The sequence below is a fragment of the Syngnathus leptorhynchus genome, chromosome 5 (genome assembly GCF_054491065.1).
Source record: "Syngnathus leptorhynchus isolate UIUO chromosome 5, UIUO_Slep, whole genome shotgun sequence".
NCBI classification, from domain to species: Eukaryota; Metazoa; Chordata; class Actinopteri; order Syngnathiformes; family Syngnathidae; genus Syngnathus; species Syngnathus leptorhynchus.
In genome coordinates, this window is record NC_141199.1 from 4,171,881 (window position 1) to 4,192,360 (window position 20,480).

Here is a 20,480-nt window from a genome sequence, read left to right on the forward strand (position 1 = left end):
TGCAGCAAAAGTGCCATTCCTGTCATGTCTGTCTGTTTTCTTTCATAAGTCACAAAACAATGCGGTCCGAGTAGCTTTTTTTAAGATGAATTGTTATGAAGTGATTATGCAGTGTATTTAATTTAAGGATTGATTTGACTTTTATTTCCCCCTGAAGTCCACCTACAGGGTACACCCTTCACTGCCTATCCAAAAAGGAGATACTTTGACTCTTAGACTCTGCTTAATCGTTGGAAGTCCAGGCCTCAGAATCTTATCAAGGCCAAATTTGTAAATTTCGACAAGCCGACCCGGTTGTCTTGCTGTTATTTATCTGAAATTGGTGCACACGGGCTGGCAGTGCGACATATGCCGCTGCTTCTCTTGCTCCGGCTGGATAATCAGCAGGAAATCGGCCACGAGAGGTCCAGTGGACAAGATGCCCCTGACTGCCTCTTTCACGGCGGCAAACGCAGTTGTCGGTGGGCTCAGAAATGTTTGTCTGCGACACGGAGCCCCGTCCTTGTCTGGCTAGTAATAAGGTGAAATCATTCTGCTTATCTTGTCTGTTTAGTTGTCAAAAACTAATTTGGCCTCAACATGCCATAGGAGCGAGCGCGACCTAACTGCTGTGTTTGTTTGCCTGTCTGACTATGGAGCTGTAACAACTTACTAAATGTCTGAAAACTACGAGCAGTCGCCAACAAAATTCTTATGCACATTCCTCCTATTGTTCACTTCGACCCGTAAGAATACATTTAAAAACGATTAGCACAATATTTAGGATTTAGTGGAGGTCTTAGTGGGTTTTGCTCATACAAGCTCATATTTGAATGAGTATATCTCAAATATTGACCAGGACACTTTGATATTTTCACAGGTTGAAGTGAACAAAATGATGGGAATAATGCCTATGAATTTTTCGTGGCAATTAATCACATAAGATTTCAGACACTCGTTGACAATAGAACATGACATATCAAACCAGGAAACATTACGCATTAGAAGGATTGCCTTCCTCTTGTGACATAGGCTGAGATGGAAAAAAGAAAACAGGAAGCCAAGCTCCAAATGTGGGCAGGCCGGTTTGTCGTAAATCCCATCCCTCAAAAGCCTTTAAATCACAAGATTCTTTCTGTGACATGATGTTCTTCAGCTCACGGGAGTGACCCATTACCCTTTACAAACAGCCATGCCGATCATTCTTCTTCCAAACTGCTTGTCTTCACGAGGGTCGCCCAGCTACCTCAGGGCAGTAAGTGGGGTACATCCAGAACTGAATCATTTGCAGGGCACACATAGACAAAACCATTCACACTCACAACCACACCTACACGCAATTTAGAGTGCTCATTCGGCCAATTATCAGTGGAAACCGGAGTACTCGGAGGAAAAACACACAGGTACGTAGAGAACTTGCAAACTGCAAAAAGGTATTCCATATCTTGAGTCGAACCGTGCACCTTTGAACTGAGAGGCGAACTTGCTAAACTGTGTGCCACCGTGCTGCCCTCACGGTAGTCATTGTAAGGTTAATTGAACACATGGCTTTACATTAGAAGAGTTGTAAGCAGTAAGTGTGGCCTCCTTGTACTCAGTTGTGCATTTTTGGGTTAAGTCACTATCTAATGACAGCTAAACCAACTGGTCCTTTGTGAGTGTTAAATCAATGCGCATTGTGCATCTGTGGAATCATAGCCCATTTCTCATAGAGGACAATTAATTCTTGCACATTGTCACGGGGGCACTGACTATTATTGGCAAGTCGGAATGTTTTTCCAAATCAACAAAATCTGCAATAGGATTTGACATCCTCTCTGCTCTCCCCAAAGGTGTGAAGGTCCCATCAGTCAACAACCAGAGCACCGTCAAGACAGCAACAGCTAATCAAACAGCCAAGACATCATCAACTGTCAATCAGGTGTTGACAAAACAACCATCGCATTTTCCACTGCAGACAATCACCTCCGCAAGGCTCAGTGGACTCAGCGGAACAGGTAAGATGTACTTTGTGTGTGTGTGTGTGTGTGTGTGTGTGTGTGTGTGTGTGTGTGTGTGTGTGTGTGTGTGTGTGTGTGTGTGTGTACATATATTATGCCCAACACATTAAATTACATTGCAAATAAACACTAAAAATGTACGCAATTAATCTTGGACGTTATTGCTCTGCAACGAACCAGGCAGGACAACCAAGTGCAGCATGAATAGCGTTATATTGACCACAGGGGTAAGGGGATTGGAAGGCTGGAAAGCAGGTGCAGCAGCAGAGATTCGCCGATTGGGCAAGATGAAAGGCGCTGGAACAGGGTTGGTTGCTTGCGGGAAGGAACAGACTGACAGGCAGTCAGGCTGATGAGCAAGCAGATGTCGAATCAGACTGGGGTGAGGCAAAGGCACAGTCAGGGACGAGCAATAGGTCAAGCCGAGCTGGTCTCGGGATAGCCGAAAGATCGGACAGACAAGAGGTGAGGCGGCGATATGGTCAGAAGCAATAGGTCAGGGCAGCCGGTGTTGAGGGAAGGTCGACAGCAGGAATCAACAGGCAACGAGAGCAGGAAGAGTTGATGAGCCGAGAAGCAGGTTTCAGTATTCAGCTTATGAGGAACAGGTGGAAGGCAATGAGTGCTTATTAGTATGCGTGCCTGTGAACGATGCGCGTCATAGGCAGGGCGCTGACCAGGGTGCTGGAGGAGCAGGCCTGTGATATGCTCAAGCACTCATTTTTATGTTTTTAATTTAGCTTTGTAAGCAACATGTCTATAATGCATTGGTTGTCTCTTTTAAGCATTCTTTTTGTTAGTTTTCTGGACTGTTGCAAATCTGACTCAGGGATTTGTATATCTTTCACAACAAAGAGCAGCTTTGGTCCAGTATCTTCATTTATGTACCGTAATTTTCGGACTATAAGTCGCGGTTTTTGTCATAGTTTGGGTGGGGGGGGGGCGACTTATACTCAGGAGCGACTTGTATGTAATTTTTTTCACAAATTTTCAACATTCAAAAATCCGCGATGTAGTGAAACGGCGATAAACGAACCGCGATGTAGCAAGGGTTTACTGTAATTTGAACTGCAAGTGACGTCACCCGTTGCGGCGGTTGTTTACATAAAGGACAAAGGATTTGATCACGGGATGACGAAGGGCCCCACGTACTACCGGCATCATTAGCGGCTTTGTTTGTAAGTGACACGGAGGATGAAGAGTTTGAAGGATTTAATGATTTGGAGTGACACAGAAGGTTTGAAAAACTATTATGGCTTTTACGCACGCCCGGGCCTTCTCGATGGGAGTTCTCTTTCACATCCGTGGATGGAAGTCGGGGGCCGGCGCTCGACCGGATGGCTGTCCAGGGACGGTGAATGGGGCTCGGACATGGCTTTTACGCACACCCGGTCATACTCTACGGAGCTTTCTTTCACCTCCGTGGCTGGAAGTTCAGTAGTTGTTGGCTCGTTGAACTCTTGTTTTGTTAAATAAAGAGCCGTTTACCAAACCCACGTCTTTCCCGGTACTTTGTTTACGCTACAATATCGTTATATACCAGATCTCTGCAGCGCACGCACGGCTTTGTTGACATAAAGAACGAGGAATTTGATAGATGGATTTAATGATTTGGAGTGACACAGATGGTTTGATAATATTGTTGTTATATAAACCCACATCTTTCCTGGTACTTTGTTAACACTACAATATTGTTATATACTCGATCTTTGCAGCGCACGCGCGGCGTTGTTGACATAAAGAACAAGCAATTTGATCGATGGATTTAATGATTTGGAGTGACACAGATGGTTTGATAATATTGTTTTAATATGATAGTTATTTGAAATATACTTTATATATCGTTATATGGGTCTGTGGAATAATTAGAAATGCAACTTACAACGAGTCCGACGTGAGCATATGCGGCGCATATGCGGCATTGTTTACATAAAGCACGATTGATGGATTTAATGAATTGGAGTGACACAGATGGTTTGATAAACGTGTCATTTATGTAATACTTACTTGAATAACTCTGAATGTTACGTCAGGCCCGTTCTCAGCTCCTCGTTTGTGTCACGTTAGCATAACGTTTAGCCTGTTGTTGCTGGTTCATGTCTGTTTTTGGTGTTGGATTTTGACAAATAAATTTGCCCCAAAAGTGCGACTTATACACCGGAGCGATTTATACTCCAGAAATTACGGTACTTTACCTTCATCTTCTTCCGCTTATCCGGGGTCGGGTCGCGGGGTCAGCAGCTTTAGGAGGGACTCCACGACCTCCCTCTCCCCAGCCACTTCCTCCAGCTCATCCCGGGGGATCCCAAGGCGTTCCCAGGCCAGCCGAGAGACGTAGTCTCTCCAGCGCATCCTGGGTCGTCCCCGGGGTCTCCTACCGTTGGGACATGCCCGGAACACCTCCCCGGGGAGGCGTCCAGGAGGCATCCTGATGAGATGCCCAAGCCACCTCATCTAGCTCCTCTCAACGTGGAGGAGCAGCGGCTCTACTCCGAGTCTCTCCCGGATGACCGAGCTTCTCACCCTATCTCTAAGGGAGAGCCCGGACATCCTGCGGAGGAAACTCATTTCAGCCGCTTGTATCCTGGACCTCGTTCTTTCGGTCACGACCCATAGCTCGAGCCTTCTCGATCGACCGGTAAATCGAGAGCTTTGCCATTTGGCTCAGCTCTCTCTTCACCACGACAGACCGGTACAGAGTCCGCATTACTGCCGACGCTGCACCGATCCGCCTGTCGATATCACGCTCCATCCTGCCCTCACTCGTGAACAAGACCCCAAGATACTTGAACTCCTCCACTTGCGGCAGGATCTCATCCCCGATCCGGAGAGGGCATTCCACCCTTTTCCGACCGAGGACCATGGACTCGGATTTGGAGGTGCTGACCCTCATTCCAACCGCTTCACACTCGGCTGCGAACCGCTCCAGTGAGAGCTGGAGATCACGGACTGAAGAAGCCAACAGCACCACGTCATCTGCAAAAAGCAGTGACGCGATGCTGAGGTCCCCAAACCAGACCCCCTCAACGCCTCAGCTGCGCCTAGAAATTCTGTCCATAAAAATTATGAACAGAATCAGTGACAAAGGGCAGCCTTGGCGGAGTCCAACCTTCACTGGGAACGAATCCAACTTATTGCCGGAAATGCGGACCAAACTCTGGCATCGGTGATATAGGGACCGAACCGCCCTTATCAGTTGGCTCGGCACCCCGTACTCCCGAAGCACCCTCCAGAGAACCTCCCGAGGGACACGGTCGAACGCCTTCTCCAAGTTTTCAAAGCACATGTGGACTGGTTGGGCGAACTCCCATGCACCCTTGAGGATCCTGCCGAGGGTGTAGAGCTGGTCCACTGTTCCCCGGCCAGGACGAAAGCCACACTGCTCCTCCTGAATCCGAGGTTCGACCTCCCGACGGATCCTCCTCTCCAGCACCCCTGAATAGACCTTACCAGGGAGGCTGAGGAGTGTGATTCCCCTGTAATTGGAACACACCCTCCGGTCCCCCTTCTTAAAGAGGGGAACCACCACCCCAGTCTGCCAATCCAGAGGCACCGTCCCCGATGTCCACGCAATGCTGTAGAGGCGTGTCAGCCAAGACAGCCCCACAATATCCAGAGCCTTTAAGAACTCTGGGCTGATCTCATCCACCCCGGGGCCTTGCCACCAAGGAGTTTTTTAACTACCTCAGTGACTTCGGCCTCCGAGATTGGAGAGTCCACCTCAGAGTCCTCAGGCCCTGCTTCCACAAAGGAAGGCGTGGTGGTGGAATTGAGGAGGTATCCATGGCCTCACCAAACTCCTCCCACGCCCGAGTTTTTGCCTCAGCAACCGCCGAAGCCGCGTTCCGCTTGGCCAAACCTGTCAGCTGCCTCTGGAGTCCCACAGTCCAAAACGGCCCGATAGGACTCCTTCTTCAGCTTGACGGAATCCCTTACCACCAGTGTCCACCAGCGGGTTTGGGGATTGCCGCCACGACAAGCACTGACCACCTTACGGCCACGACTCGTGTCGGCTGCCTCGACAATGGATGCACAGAACATGGTCCACTCGGACTCAATGTCCCCCGCCTCCCCCGGGACGTGGGAAAAGCTCTGCCGAGGTGGGAGTTGAAGCTCTTCCTGACAGGGGATTCTGCCAGATGTTCCCAGCAGACCCTCACAGAGCGTTTGGGTCTGCCAGGTCAAACCGGCATCTTCCCCCACCATCGGAACCAACCCACCACCAGATGGTGATCAGTTGACAGCTCCACCCCTCTCTTTACCCGAGTGTCCAAAACATGCAGCCGCAAATCCGATGACACGACTACAAGGTCGATCAACGAACTGCGGCCTAGGGTGTCCTGGTGCCAAGTGCACACATGGACACCCTTATGCTTGAACATGGTGTTCATTATAGAAAATCCGTGTCGAGCACAGAAGTCCAATAATAGAACACCGCTTGGGTTCAGGTCGGGGGGGCCGTTCCTCCCAATCACGCCCTTCCAGGTCTCACTGTCATTGCCCACGTGAGCATTGAAGTCACCCAGTAGAACGATGGAGTCCCCAGAAGGAGCGCTCTCCAGCACTTCCTCCAGGGACTCTAAGAAGGGTGGGTACTCTGAGCTGCCGTTCGGTGCATAGACACAAACAACAGTCAGGACCCGTCCCCCCACCCGAAGGCGGTGGGAGGCTACCCTCTCGCTCACCGGGGTGAACCCCAATGTGCAGGCGCCCAGCCGGGGGGCAATAAGTATGCCAACACCTGCTCGACGCCTCTCACCGTGGGCAACTCGAGAGTGGAAGAGAGTCCAGTCCCTCTCGAGAGGGCTTGTAACAGAGCCCAAACTATGTGTGGAGGCAAGTCCGACTATGTCTAGTCGGAACCTTTCTGCCTCACACACCAGCTCGGGCTCCTTTCCAGACAGAGAGGTGACATTCCATGTCCCTAAAGCCAGCCTCTGCAGCCGGGGATCGGACCGCCAAGGTCCCCGCCTTTGGCCGCCGCCCAGCTCACTATGCACCCGACCCCTTTGGCCCCTCCTATAGGTGGTGAGCACATTGGAAGGGGGACCCACGTCTTCTTTTCGGGCTTGCCCCATGAGCAAAGGCCCGGCCACCAGGCGCTCGCCTTCAAGCCCCACCTCCAGGCCTGGCTCCAGAGAGGGGCCCCGGTGACCCGCGTCCGGGCGAGGGAAAACGACATCCATATATCTTTTTCATCATAAGGGGTCTTCTGAGCCGTGCTTTGTCTTGCCCCTCACCTAGGACCCTTTTGCCATGGGTGACCCTACCAGGGGCATGAAGCCCCAGACAACATGGCTCCTAGGATCATAGGGGCACGCAAACCCCTCCACCACGATAGGGTGACGACTCACGGAGGGGTACGGTACTTTATATTTTCATTATTCTTCCTATCACATTTTTGAAGGAATTATATGTCTTTTAGTCAGAGAAAAGGACTGGTTTCTTTTGGGGTCCTGACTAGTATGTTTGAGGCAGCAGAGAAACATTTCTGCCAGTGCTCTATTGGGTGCCATTTGAATGAAACTGCTTACGTGGAGATGACGCACACTGTGATTTTTCTATCAGTTCATACAAGATCATCATTTAAAATGAGCCACATCGCTGACTGTTTCATATAAGTGGAAGTTTATACAAACGTAATTATTATCCTTATGCAGTCCCTCTGTAATTATTTAACTGCTGCCGGGACACACTCATGCAGGCACAGTTTAGAGCAGAACCACATTTGCAGTTTTGAATTTGACATTAATTTGAATTTCAGCTTTGCATGCTGCTTTATGTGTTTGTGGTCAAATCTCAACGTGTTTGATGTTCTGTCATTTAAAAACCAACTGGGAGCTGCTGGAACACTAATTTGAACATTATATGAAGTAATACAACATCCTGCCCTAAAGGATGCAGAGTTACAATGTCTTAGCAATCATTTCTGACATTGTGTTCGTGAAGCGAGGAACTTTGTTGGCAGCATTCCACCATGCTGTGTGTTTGGTTTGAGCTAGAGTGTCTGGCTGTCTCCCCTCTGTGGCCGCCTCTGGAAGTCCCTGTGTGGCCTGTGGGGAGCTACTCGTCACCAAGAAGCTATCGGCCTTGTGTGCAGTGCGCTCACACATAACTTCAGAAAGCCCGCACATGCATCTGATTCTAGCATCCAGCAAACCTCTGGCGACAGTGGTTTTCAATGTGGGCTTTTCAAGCAGTCTTGTTTCTTTCTTTAACTTTTTGGGGGCAAGTTTTAAGATAGACTTTATTGATTCTAACATGCAGAGGAAGAGTATTTCAAGACTACTTGGGTTGTGCTTTTGAAAAGCATCTTTTTTGTTTGTTTTGCTGCTTCTGCTAACAATTATGAATAATCTCCTGCACAAATATCAACACCTTGGTTTTCCAAATAGTAGTGTGGCATTGATTTGGATGATTGTATCTACAGAATATCTTAATAAACATTGTAGGTACAAATGTGAATATTTATGTTCAAATTATTTGTTCAATTGTTTAAGGAGATATACCTGGAAACATATGAACCAATTGTCAATTGATGTGTGATCATAAATGAGAAATGTTACACATTACTTTCATGATTTATGCACTCCCTAGTGTGTTAGTCAGTAAGAAAATAAGAAAAATATACCAACTCCCAAGACTCAAGAATTACAGCTGTTTATGCACCCCCTATTTTTTGCCTCACTGAAATTAGCCAGTTTTGAGAGGGCAGTCTTATCACACACAATTAGGACATTCCGCCCTTTATACTGCAGACGCGGAGCCAATGCCAAGGAAGCCTTCTGTTGCCATGCTGACAAGAGATGGGGCTAGGATTTGCCTAGTTATTGAGCCCCAAGTCTAAAAAAGTGAGCACTCACTACAAAGTGCACACAAGCTTCTATAAAGACAGTAGTCATGGAGTTGGGAATTAATCAAGTTTACATTATTAATCAGTTGTGTGTTGCACCTTTAGTGGTACTTCAGTTCAACGTATTACCTCACTGTCCATGTGTTTTAACTTGTTTTGCAACTTAAACACGGATAATGTATTTTGGATTTTTGATGCTGTGTGTCCATCAGTGACATGAATCTCTCACAACCACAAAATTCCATTTAATTACTGATTATGATGTAAGTCATCAATGTTGTGGTGGATAAATGTTTTTCTGACTGTGTGACTACGCACTGAAACTGTATTTGACTCCTAGTCATGTGATTAGAATAAATGATCTATGTACTTACTTCTATTATCTACTATCAAAAGTACCGTAATTTTCGGACTATAAGTCGCTCCGGAGTACAAGTCGCACCAGCCATAAAATGCACAATGAAGTGAAAAAAAACATATATAAGTCGCACCGGAGTACAAGTCGCACTTTTGGGGCAAATTTATTTGTCAAAATCCAACACCAAAACAGACATGAACCAGAAACGACAGGCTAAACGATACGGTATGCTAACGGGCCTGACGTAACATTCAGAGTTATTCAAGTAAGTATTACATAAATAACACGTTTATCAAACATCTGTGTCACTCCAATTCATTAAATCCATCGATCGTGCTTTATGTAAACAATGCCGCGTATGCGCCGCATATGCGCCGCGCCGCTGACATCGGACTCGTTGTAAGTTGCATTTCTAATTATTCCACAGACCCATATAATGATATATAAAGTATATTTCAAATAACTATCATATAACAACAATATTATCAAACCAGCTGTGTCACTCTAAATCATTAAATCCATCGATCAAATTGCTCGTTCTTTGTCAACAACGCCGCGCGTGCGCTGCAAAGATCTAGTTAGTGTGAAGGCGAAGGCCTTCACACTATTGTTATTCTACTTTATTTTTCTTCTTCTTCTTCTTCTTTAGTGTGAAGGCGAAGGCCTTCACACTATTGTTATTCTACTTTATTTTTCTTCTTCTTATTATTATTAAACAATTTATTCCTCCCACTTTTTTGACACCTAACTACTCCCACATGCTTTAACCGATTCACCCCATTCCAACTTTCACACGTTCCAAAAATTCACGGCATGATTGCTAGTATTTTATTTGTTCATAACATTTACCGTTTTTGCATAATTAGCAAATTTGTGCCTTAAAATCCCCCATTCATTCTTAATGGCGCATTAGACACGAGCGACGTTCAGGAGTGAGTTCAAATTTTGACATCTGACAACTTTTTTCATGATTTCTTTCCTTAACTCGTTTATTTAACTCTTTTATTTTTTATTTATTTATTTTCCATTCATTCATTTAGTTATTCATTTAATTTTAAGTTAAAAACATCATTTTACCGTTTTAACGGCATTTACCTTTTTTATTTCTTGTTTAATATCATCATTCCACCACAGCAACACTAAGCCGCTGTTTAGCTCAGTAAGAAGAGACTGGAATTTGGAACACGACCGCTGTTCCCGTGCGAGTTCGAATCCCGCTTGACCAATATTTTTTTTTCATTCATTCAATTTTAACACATCACTTTAATAATTATTTTCATCATCATCATTAATTCATTTAGTTATTCATTTAATTTTAAGTTAAAAACATCATTTTACCGTTTTAACGGAATTCACCATTTTTATTTCTTGTTTAATAGCATCATTCCACCGCGGGAACATTAAGTAGCTGTTTAGCTCAGTAAGAATACAATGGTCATCTGACCACGAGCCACTTCCGCGAGCGAGTTCGAATCCCGGTTGGCTCTAATTTTTTTATTCATTAATTTTTCATTCATTCAATTTTAACACATTTTAATAATTATTTTCATCATCATCATTAAATTACCAGTTTTATTTTTATTTAATCAGCATTATCAATTTACCATTTTTATGTCATTTAATCATCATTTCGAGTCCCACAATAGTGTGAAGTGCCTTCGCCTTCACACGCAATTTCTCCAGAAATTGCCAATTCTAGTCTTCTTATTATTATCCTACTTTATTCCTCCCACTTTTTTGACACCTAACTACTCCCACATGCTTTAACCGATTCACCCCATTCCAACTTTCACACGTTCCAAAAATTCACGGCATGATTGCTAGTATTTTATTTGTTCATAACATTTACCGTTTTTGCATAATTTGCAAATTTGTGCCTTAAAATCCCCCATTCATTCTTAATGGCGCATTAGACACGAGCGACGTTCAGGAGTGAGTTCAAATTTTGACATCTGACAACTTTTTTCATGATTTCTTTCCTTAACTCGTTTATTTAACTCTTTTATTTTTTATTTATTTATTTTCCATTCATTCATTTAGTTATTCATTTAATTTTAAGTTAAAAACATCATTTTACCGTTTTAACGTTCACCATTTTAATTTCGTGATTAATAGCAACATTCCACCACATAAAACACATAGACGCTGTTTAGCTCAGTGAGAAAACAATGGTCCCTAAACACGAGCCACGTCCGCGAGCGAGTTCGAATCCTGCTTGGCCATAATTTTTTTTTCATTCATTCAATTTTAACACATCACTTTAATAATTACTTTCATCATCATCATTAATTTACCGTTTTTATTTTTCATTTAGTTATTCATTTAATTTTAAGTTAAAAACATCATTTTACCATTTTAACGTTCACCATTTTAATTTCTTGATTAATAGCAACATTCCACCACAAAAAACACATAGTCGCTGTTTAGCTCAGTGAGAAAACAATGGTCCCTAAACACGAGCCACGTCCGCGAGCGAGTTCGAATCCTGCTTGGCCATGATTTTTTTTTCATTCATTCAATTTTAACACATCACTTTAATAATTACTTTCATCATCATCATTAATTTACCGTTTTTATTTGATTTAATCATTATTAATTTACCATTTTTCTGTCATTTAATCATCATTTCGAGTCCCACAATAGTGTGAAGTGCCTTCGCCTTCACACGCAATTTCTCCAGAAATTGCCAATTCTAGTATATAACTATATTGTAGCGTTAACAAAGTACCAGGAAAAATGTGGGTTTATATAACAACACTATTATCAAACCATCTGTGTCACTCCAAATCATTAAATCCATTGATCAAATTCCTCGTTCTTTATGTCAACAACGCTGCGCGTGCGCTGCACAGATCTAGTATATAACGATATTGTAGCGTTAACAAAGTACCGGGAAAGACGTGGGTTTGGTAAACGGCTCTTTATTTAACAAAACAAGAGTTCAATGAGGCAACAACTACTGAACTTCCAGCCACGGAGGTGGAAGAGAGCTCTAAAGAATAGGACCCGGCGTGTGTAAAAGCCATGTCCAAGCCCCATCCACCGTCCCCGGACAGCCATCCGGCCGAGCGCCGGCCCCAGACTTCCATCCACGGAGGTGAAAGAGAGCTCCTGTCGAGAAGGACCGGGCGTGCGTAAAAGCCATAATAGTTTTTCAAACTTTCTGTGTCATTCCAAATCATTAAATCCTTCAAACTCTTCGTCCTCCGTGTCACTTACAAACAAAGCCGCTAATGATGCCGGTAGTACGTGGGGCCCTTCGTCATCTTCGTCATCCCGTGATTGAATCTTTTGCCCTTTATGTAAACAACCGCCGCGCGGCACGGGTGACGTCACTTGTAGTTCAAATGACAGTAATCCCTTGCTACATCGCGGTTCGTTTACCGCGGTTTCACTACATCGCGGATTTTTGAATTTTGAAAATTTGTGAAAAAAATCACATAAATCGCTCCTGAGTATAAGGGCCCCCCCCACACCCAAACTATGACAAAAAACGCGACTTATAGTTCGAAAATTACGGTAAATGTTTATCGTAGATGTGTAGTGTAAGCAAAAAGCAAGCAAGCAATGGGTTTCAGAGAATGAAGGTGAGTGAGGGAGGCAGAATAAACAAGCAAGATTATACAAATCCCACGAGTCCCCTCCCCCTCCTTTCAATGCCGCATTCCCCTCTGTCTGTATAACCAAAGCGTATCGGTTATTCATATCTTAAGAGCTGCTTCAAAATAGCTTTTATTGACTGTAGCGAAAGGTAACAGTCTGTCAGATCGATTACGATCCATTTTTTTGTGATTAAGTAGAGTTTGTGTTCGTTGTATAGAAGTGGAGACAGACTACAAATCAGTTGCAGAGTTGAGGATTTCATCTCCTCCCATTTCTCCCTCCCTTTCAGCACATCAATACTGCCTTGCCCCTTCCTCCTTTGCTCTCTCTCCCTCCCTTTTGTCGGCGGATGTTTCACTACTACCTTGACAGTTGTGGAATCAACAGCTCATTTGGCGCCATTTTCTCTTCTTCAATCAGCTACTCAGTTACTCCGACGGCTGTTTTTAGCTGTTGCTGGGTTTTTTTCCTAATGTGGCTTCTATATGGATTCAGTGCAGGGCATCTGAATGGATTTACCCTTTTCATTTTCTAGTCATTCTCTTAATCCTGTATTTTTTTTTTGGACACAATCTGAGATCCGATGCTCTTCGGCAACAATTTAATTCAGGTCATTCGCAAGAGAAATGGGACATTTGTTATTGACATTGTGTTTGTACATATTAATCGGGGGAGATTATAAGAAGCTAACAAGGGCGACTGCTAAAGAAATCAAACAGATGAGAGGTGCCTTTTGCTGAGACATTTGAGCAGTAGCAAAACAAATATTTCATCTTCCAGCCGTGTTGATTTAACTGAGGTGGATTTTTTCTGCTGGAGTACAAGCAAAGAAGATGTTATGGTCTCCAATACTATCTCTGTCCGACTTCCACGTGAAGCTGACAGCCAAAGGACTTTTCCGAAATATTCAGCTGCTGTCAGGATACAGGAAGAACACAGTGGTCTTTCACGCAGGTCTGGAGATGACACTGTGCTCTGTGTCCCCTCAATCATCCCATCGGCCACCATGTTGTTGTTGTGACTTAAGTACAAACCATTTGAGAAAGTTGTAAACCCCCCCCCCCCCCACACACACACACCATTCCTGTCATTTTTAGCCATCTATCTCTTCCATCCTTTTCCCATGATGCCTCTTTACCATCTGTTTCCAACCAATGTCAAGCATCCCTTTAGTTCGTCCTTATCTACCAGCTGCACATGGGAGATAGGTTGATGGAGGCATTAGTTAGTCATGAAACTCATATTAATTCCAACACAACATGGAGAATCTTTCCCTTTTCTTAAAAAAAATTATACCATTGTCAAAAAGGAGTCATAGCACGAGCCGGTGCTTGGTGTATGCATACATACATGCATATTTTGTACATACAGTACAGAGCTCAGACTGCATCTGCATGTCTTATACAATATTTTTTCACCTCTTTATTTGATTGATGATGTGGTGATTGTATCTGATTGTTGTTTTTCCCTCATCTCAAGTTCAAATCTGCCTTCAAAACAGCTACTTGCCTCCCATCTCCTACTGTGCAGCTTTCACATTGGCAGCCATTGTTGCTCCAATCTCACTTTAGCTGTGGGGCTTCTTATTCCTCTGTATACCATCTTGTACCTCCGATGTGGCTGTATAGATAAAATAGGGCCGTCAGTTGTTGTTCCTTTAGTGTTTCTGCACCAGTCTGTGCACATTTTTCAAAGCTTTCTGCACGAGTGCTTCAGCAGTGGTGTGATGAATTGCTATGACTATTCTCTCCTTTTAGCTGTGCTACCCACGCCTAGAGGGAAATCAGCCACGTAACACACACACACACACACACACACACACTACTAACTAGGAATGGATCTAGATCTGTCTTTTATTATCTTATCCACTAAAAAGCGTTTCTCATCATCGAGTATTTGCGTGTAACATGGCTGTGCCCCCTCTTGTAGACTTATACATTATTTATTGCCTTTGTCTTTTCAAAATCAATTTGCAGAATTTCAGGGTTTGGAATATATCTCACACATATTTGACCACATCTTCGTAGTAATGTTAAGTTTTGTGATGTTGCTTCAGACAAATGTGTCACTTCAGCAAGCTGTCGAAATGTGTATCACATTGGAAATGTAAACAAAAAATAATCTTAGTGTTCAGTCCTTAATCTTTGACTACACTGCTACATCATCATCATTTTGCTGTGGCGATCAAAGTCATTCCTCTTGAGCCATCTGAGCCTAGCTGCATGTGTTTGGCTACTATGTCTGAGCTCCACAGACCCACTTCCCCACTGCTGCTTGTTGTCATCATAAAATGTAGGTTAGAGGCTTTAGTCAGTGTACGTTCACGCACGCACGCACGCACGCACGCACGCACGCACGCACGCACGCACACACACACACACACACACACACACACACACACACACACACACACACACACACACACACACACACTGCACTGGGAGGCCTGTCCAGTCGTGCAAGCTTTAATCTGATGACGAATTTTCTCTAATGCCATCGCAGATTAGGGCATTAGAGGATGTATCTGCTAAACTGGCTGGAATATTTTCCAATCTCAACAGAAAGATGTACTAATATTTTTGCCACTGGTCGGAGATGTTCTCTGTGAAGATCAAGGCCATTGATGTTAATCACTTTTCATCTATAATCCAGTTCAAAATGTACAGTTCAAAACAACTTGTAGCGAAGCATTTTCTTAGTTATTAATGATTAAGTCATTATATTTTGTTTATGGTCTGGGAGAAATTTAGTAACATGTTTTTGGAAGATCTTTATTTGTGGCCAAATTAAAAATGAGTTTGTCATCAAGCATTGAAACTAAAAGGCAGTTGTGCTCATTAATCTGAATTGTCTTGATTTGAGTCTGCATCACATGTATCAATAATATACTACTACGTATTGTGTATAAACTGTGTATATGTACACACTATTACAGTACCTTATAATTAAGCATGGTGGGTGGAATACACTCACACACTCGCTATGGGTAAATATTTTTCCATGGCATTATCATTTTTGTCCATAAATTCATTAGTTTTAGTTTGATGACAAATGATTTTGTCGAACAACAGTTCAAAAGAAATGTTCTGACTTTGATTTATTCTTGCTTTTTGTCTGTTTCACGTTTTATCGGTGAACGGTCGTCAATGCTAGTAGCTCCTTTAGAGATTCTCAAATCTTGTGCTTTTCCACTCCTTTTTATTCCTTTATACTCATCCCAACATCATGCTTCATAAGAAAATAACACCCCAATTCATTTAATTTTCTAAACAATACAGTATTTTCAAATGTTGTTGTTCTTCTCCTACTGCAACACTTAAATATAGTTGCTGATAAAGTTGAATAATATGGGAAAAGACCAAGTTTCATTTCAGGAATGTATTTTGGGGATTTTTATGGTTACGTTAGACTGCGTCGTCAGACCAATAATGCTCCACTTTTTTGTTTCATCCAGCAGGTGGCAGTACAAAAGAAGCCACATAAAATGGAACCAATACACACAATCATCCATCCATTCATCAATTAGGAAATTAGGAATAAAAAAGGCAGATGTATTGTTGTGTCCCATTTTGAATGTTTAGCAAAATTTGTTGAAATTTGAATCCAACTATTCATGGTCTTAATGTAGAATCCACAATTGTGGAATTGTATTTGTGCACATTGTGACTTTGACACACATCTCCTACCAAATTTTGTACATACTGTACACATCAATAGAATAATATACATCCCCTTCCAGTTGTCTTCTTCGAAGTTATGATGAACGTGCAGTTTCTGAGTAGATTTTTATCTTGATATACGTAGGTCAAATGAAAATTTGAGTTGTTTCTTTTAAGCTTAAGTTGTTTCATCTGCCAATGACTCAAAGGGTGGCATCATGCAGGCTTCATACCACAATCTACATTATTCTTCAGTTGTGCCCATAATGTCTCAGTTCTACTGTTTAGATCAGGGGTGTCAAACTCATTTTTGCCACGGGCCGTATTGTAGTCATAGTGTCCTTCGGAGGGCCATTATTATTATCATATTATATAATAGTGTAAGCTACAAAACAAACGGACAAATAACAAATTTTCAAATCAGATTAATAAACTGTTCAAACATTTCAGATGAGTTTTAAAGGTGAAGACAATTTGATGCACGATTTGTCTTTGCGGGACACATAAAATGATGTGGCGGGCCACATCTGGCCCCCGGGCCTTGAGTTTGACACATGTGGTTTAGATGGAGTTAAACATGCTAGTGTTCCTCTTTTCAGTAGGAGAAAACCTGTTAAACTCTTACAGTTTTTATTGATTGTTTTGACGCAGCCGTTAACTCAAAATTGACATTTTCAAAACAGTTAACGCAGAGGGCTAAACACATGCCACAGTGGTCAAAATGACACATTTTGTTTGCAAAAGGCAATACCTGTCCCAAAACATTTAAAATATGGAACTAAAGCAAATTTTGCCTCCAAACAACTCAACTTTGACACAAGTGTATGAGCACTCAATCAATCATTACACAATGGGCAACAAAATACAGCACTTGTGTGAATCATGACTGTACGTAGCTTACATGCCAGTCCTTTTTGTAGTCAAATTTGCCCTCTTGCAAAAAATTCGTCCCGAATGAGATATGCTTTGATGCAAATTTCATTGATTACATTTTTTTTTCCAGACTGTGGCTGACAAATGAAATATTCACACAGAGAATACATGGAAATAAAAATAAAATCCATTACTGTGTGAAAAATTAGGAAAATTAAAAAAAAGACAGTCTTTTAAGGTAAAAAAACAAAAATCTCTAGTGAGCCTATACTACAGGAGTATAAGAGAACGCCACAAGTGATACTCTTCTGTTTCTTCTTCTGAGCCCTTCCAGCTATACCTCCACCTCACACACGGACTCCTCTTCCTCTACTTCTCATCTGCCTTTAACCTCCTTGATCCATACTTGCAAAGAATTGAAACATTTTGTGAAGAAGTGTCAGTGCTTTTAGTGATTGCATAGTGATCAGACAGTTTCTAAGAGCTTGGAGCATTTGGTTTCTGTTCAGTAACCACAGCTAAAACAATAGAGTTTGGACTTCCTGAATGACATCTGTTTAAATTGTTTTGCCAAACGGTGGGAAAACTGTGTCAATCCAATGAGAATGTGTTAACACATTTGCATGAGGTTTCTCCTGCTCTGCTGAGATGGTGATGATGAAGACGGAGAGGTTCCCAGTTTCTTCAAACGGGTCAAAGGAATCATTAAAAACTGTAAATTAGAGTTAGCATGCATTCTAGGGAGCGGGTATTTATGTGCTCCCAATGAGCAGCAATGTGCTATGTTGCTTACAGTGGCACATATGGTGCTCTTCGGATTATTTCGTTTAAAGTGAATTTTATTTCCAGTCAGGAATGAACTATTTACCTAGTGAAGCCAGAAGAGTCAATAAACAATTGCCAGCTAGAGAGGAAATCAAATGAAGAGAATGCAGAGTACAGAGATGAACTACTGGGAGACAAAGTGAGCCTAGGCAGAGACATTAAAGTTGCATTCTAATTGCTTTTGTCTGTAATGCACTCCTTAATGCGCACCCAGACTCCACCTCGCACAAGCACACATTCCACAAACACACACACACACACACACACACACACACACACACACACACACACACACACACACACACACACACATTCTTGCCATCAATACCACATGATCTCATGATGCATCTGTCTAAGCCTAGGCAGTCAGAAGCGCGTATTCTCTGATGACAGTGGATGAATGACACAATTTTGTGTGTGTATGTTATTTGGATCTAATTTCCTCTTTTGCCTCTACAAATTTAGTCCTCTGTTAAGGGATTGCTCTTTTTCCCCATTTTCATGTAGAGTCAGTTTCATTTTGTTTTACTGCTCTGTCGACACAAATTTTGTAATGGTGTGTGTGTGTGTGTGTGTGTGTGTGTGTGTGTGTGTGTGTGTGTGTGTGCGTGTGCGTGTGTGTGCATGCGCGTGTGTGCATGCGTGTGTGTAAGGGGGTTCAAGCCATTTTGAATCTCATGCCTGTCAACCACAAAACAAGAGGATGTTGTTCTTTTGCAGTTGACAAAAACAAGCCCAGGGATGTCCATGCAAGATCCACAAACAATCGCAGCAGCTCACCACTTCCAGCGCTTGCACCAGGACACAAACAGCAGAATCTATCACGAGCACAGGTATACAGTCGACTGATCATTATCTATCAATGTGATAGTGTCTGTTCCTTTCTTTTTTTCTCCCCCTATCGATTCTTGAAGTCTGAAAAAGATGCATGCGATATTTTTTGCAAGGGTCAAGAGGTGGCGAACACCAGTGTTCCAGTGACACCAGTTTCCCCCGCATCTGTATCCATAAATGCTGGGTTGGGAACAACGGGACCCAGTGCACCAGCGTTCAAAGCAAGAACAAGTTCTCGGTCAAGCCCTAAACAAGGTACGCGTTTGCAAAGTGCAAGCAAGCCTGCTGTGGTCGCAGCTAAACCGAACCAGAGCAAAGAGCTTACGGAGAAAGAAAAACAGGCCAGCCATCTTTGGGAACTTCTCATCCAAGCAAATAAAAAAGTGGAGGCGTTTGCCACGGTGATTCAGCATCTCTTCAATGAGGTACATTTTGTTTCTCATGGTTCATTATTAGTTCTTTATTATTACTTCACAAAAAGTAAAAAAGAACATCCTGTATAAGAATTCTCAAGGGTCACATTTTCTTAATGGTCCAGTTTTTTCAAAGGTGAGAGGGAAAACCAAATAAATACAGAAATATAAAATTGTAATTGATTATAAATAATTCAATAAATACATGCCATAATTTTGGTCCACAACCTGCACACCCTTCCGTCCTTGTCTATCCATCCTTATTCATACAATTGTCTGTCCGGCTGCCCGCCCTTGTCATTTTAAAATCATTGTCCAAGAGATGAGAAACCAATTTTTATTAAAATGGTGGAGTGTATATATCAGAGTATCTACAGCATACGATGGATGCCAAAGAACTTTACAAAGCCTCACATTCACTTATATATTATCCATTCCTTATTTCCACCGCAGTCGGTGGAAGCAGGGGAGACATTTCTCCAAGGTTGGGGTTGCTGACGGGGTCACAGTCATTGCAGGTTGTCAACACGTGAAGCCCAGCAGCCCAACAACACACACACCACAGGGATCCGAATTTATTTGCCACTCATTTTTACTCACGTTTCCACTCAGTATTCGCTTTTTGTTCTTATCCGCTCCTAGTTCACAACAGCACACTCATGAGCCTGCCACCTTCCTCCCGAACATTTCTCTCACTCTGCATAAACCTGTCATACAGACACAGCCGCCGCGCACTAAGCTGTCACAGTACCTGCAACACCAATAGGTTTTGAGTTTAAAATGACCTACTTTAACCAGGGCTCCACTCTGCATTGTAGCCAAGGGTAGAATCTAACGCAAGTCGGTTATTGAGGTGGCATATAATTTATTATCTGGCATCCTAAAGGTGAGCAGATGTTCTCTCTGGGGCAAAAAAACTTTCATTTTTTGCCAATTGCGACAGCGTGACAGAAAGGCTAATGGCAGCGGTTTCATAATAACACGATGTTAGTTTCTACTCAGCATGGTTCCAAATGTTACTTATAACTCACCGTTCCTTCTGTGTTGTGTATGAAGGAAGCACCTGCATCATATAATTAAATC

General features: G+C 43.0%; 1 protein-coding gene across 5 annotated transcripts in view; it reads left to right on the top strand.

Annotated features, from left to right (window-relative positions):
• Positions 1-20,480, top strand: part of LOC147056268 (uncharacterized) — an 89,100-nt gene that overhangs the window by 42,470 nt on the left and 26,150 nt on the right. For all 5 annotated transcript variants that reach the window (XM_085911721.1, XM_085911722.1, XM_085911719.1 and 2 more), the window contains 3 exons: positions 1,812-1,976; positions 18,871-18,983; positions 19,098-19,409. In XM_085911721.1, the coding sequence (XP_085767847.1) occupies positions 1,812-1,976; positions 18,871-18,983; positions 19,098-19,409 (590 nt within the window). The remainder of the gene's footprint in view (positions 1-1,811; positions 1,977-18,870; positions 18,984-19,097; positions 19,410-20,480) is intronic.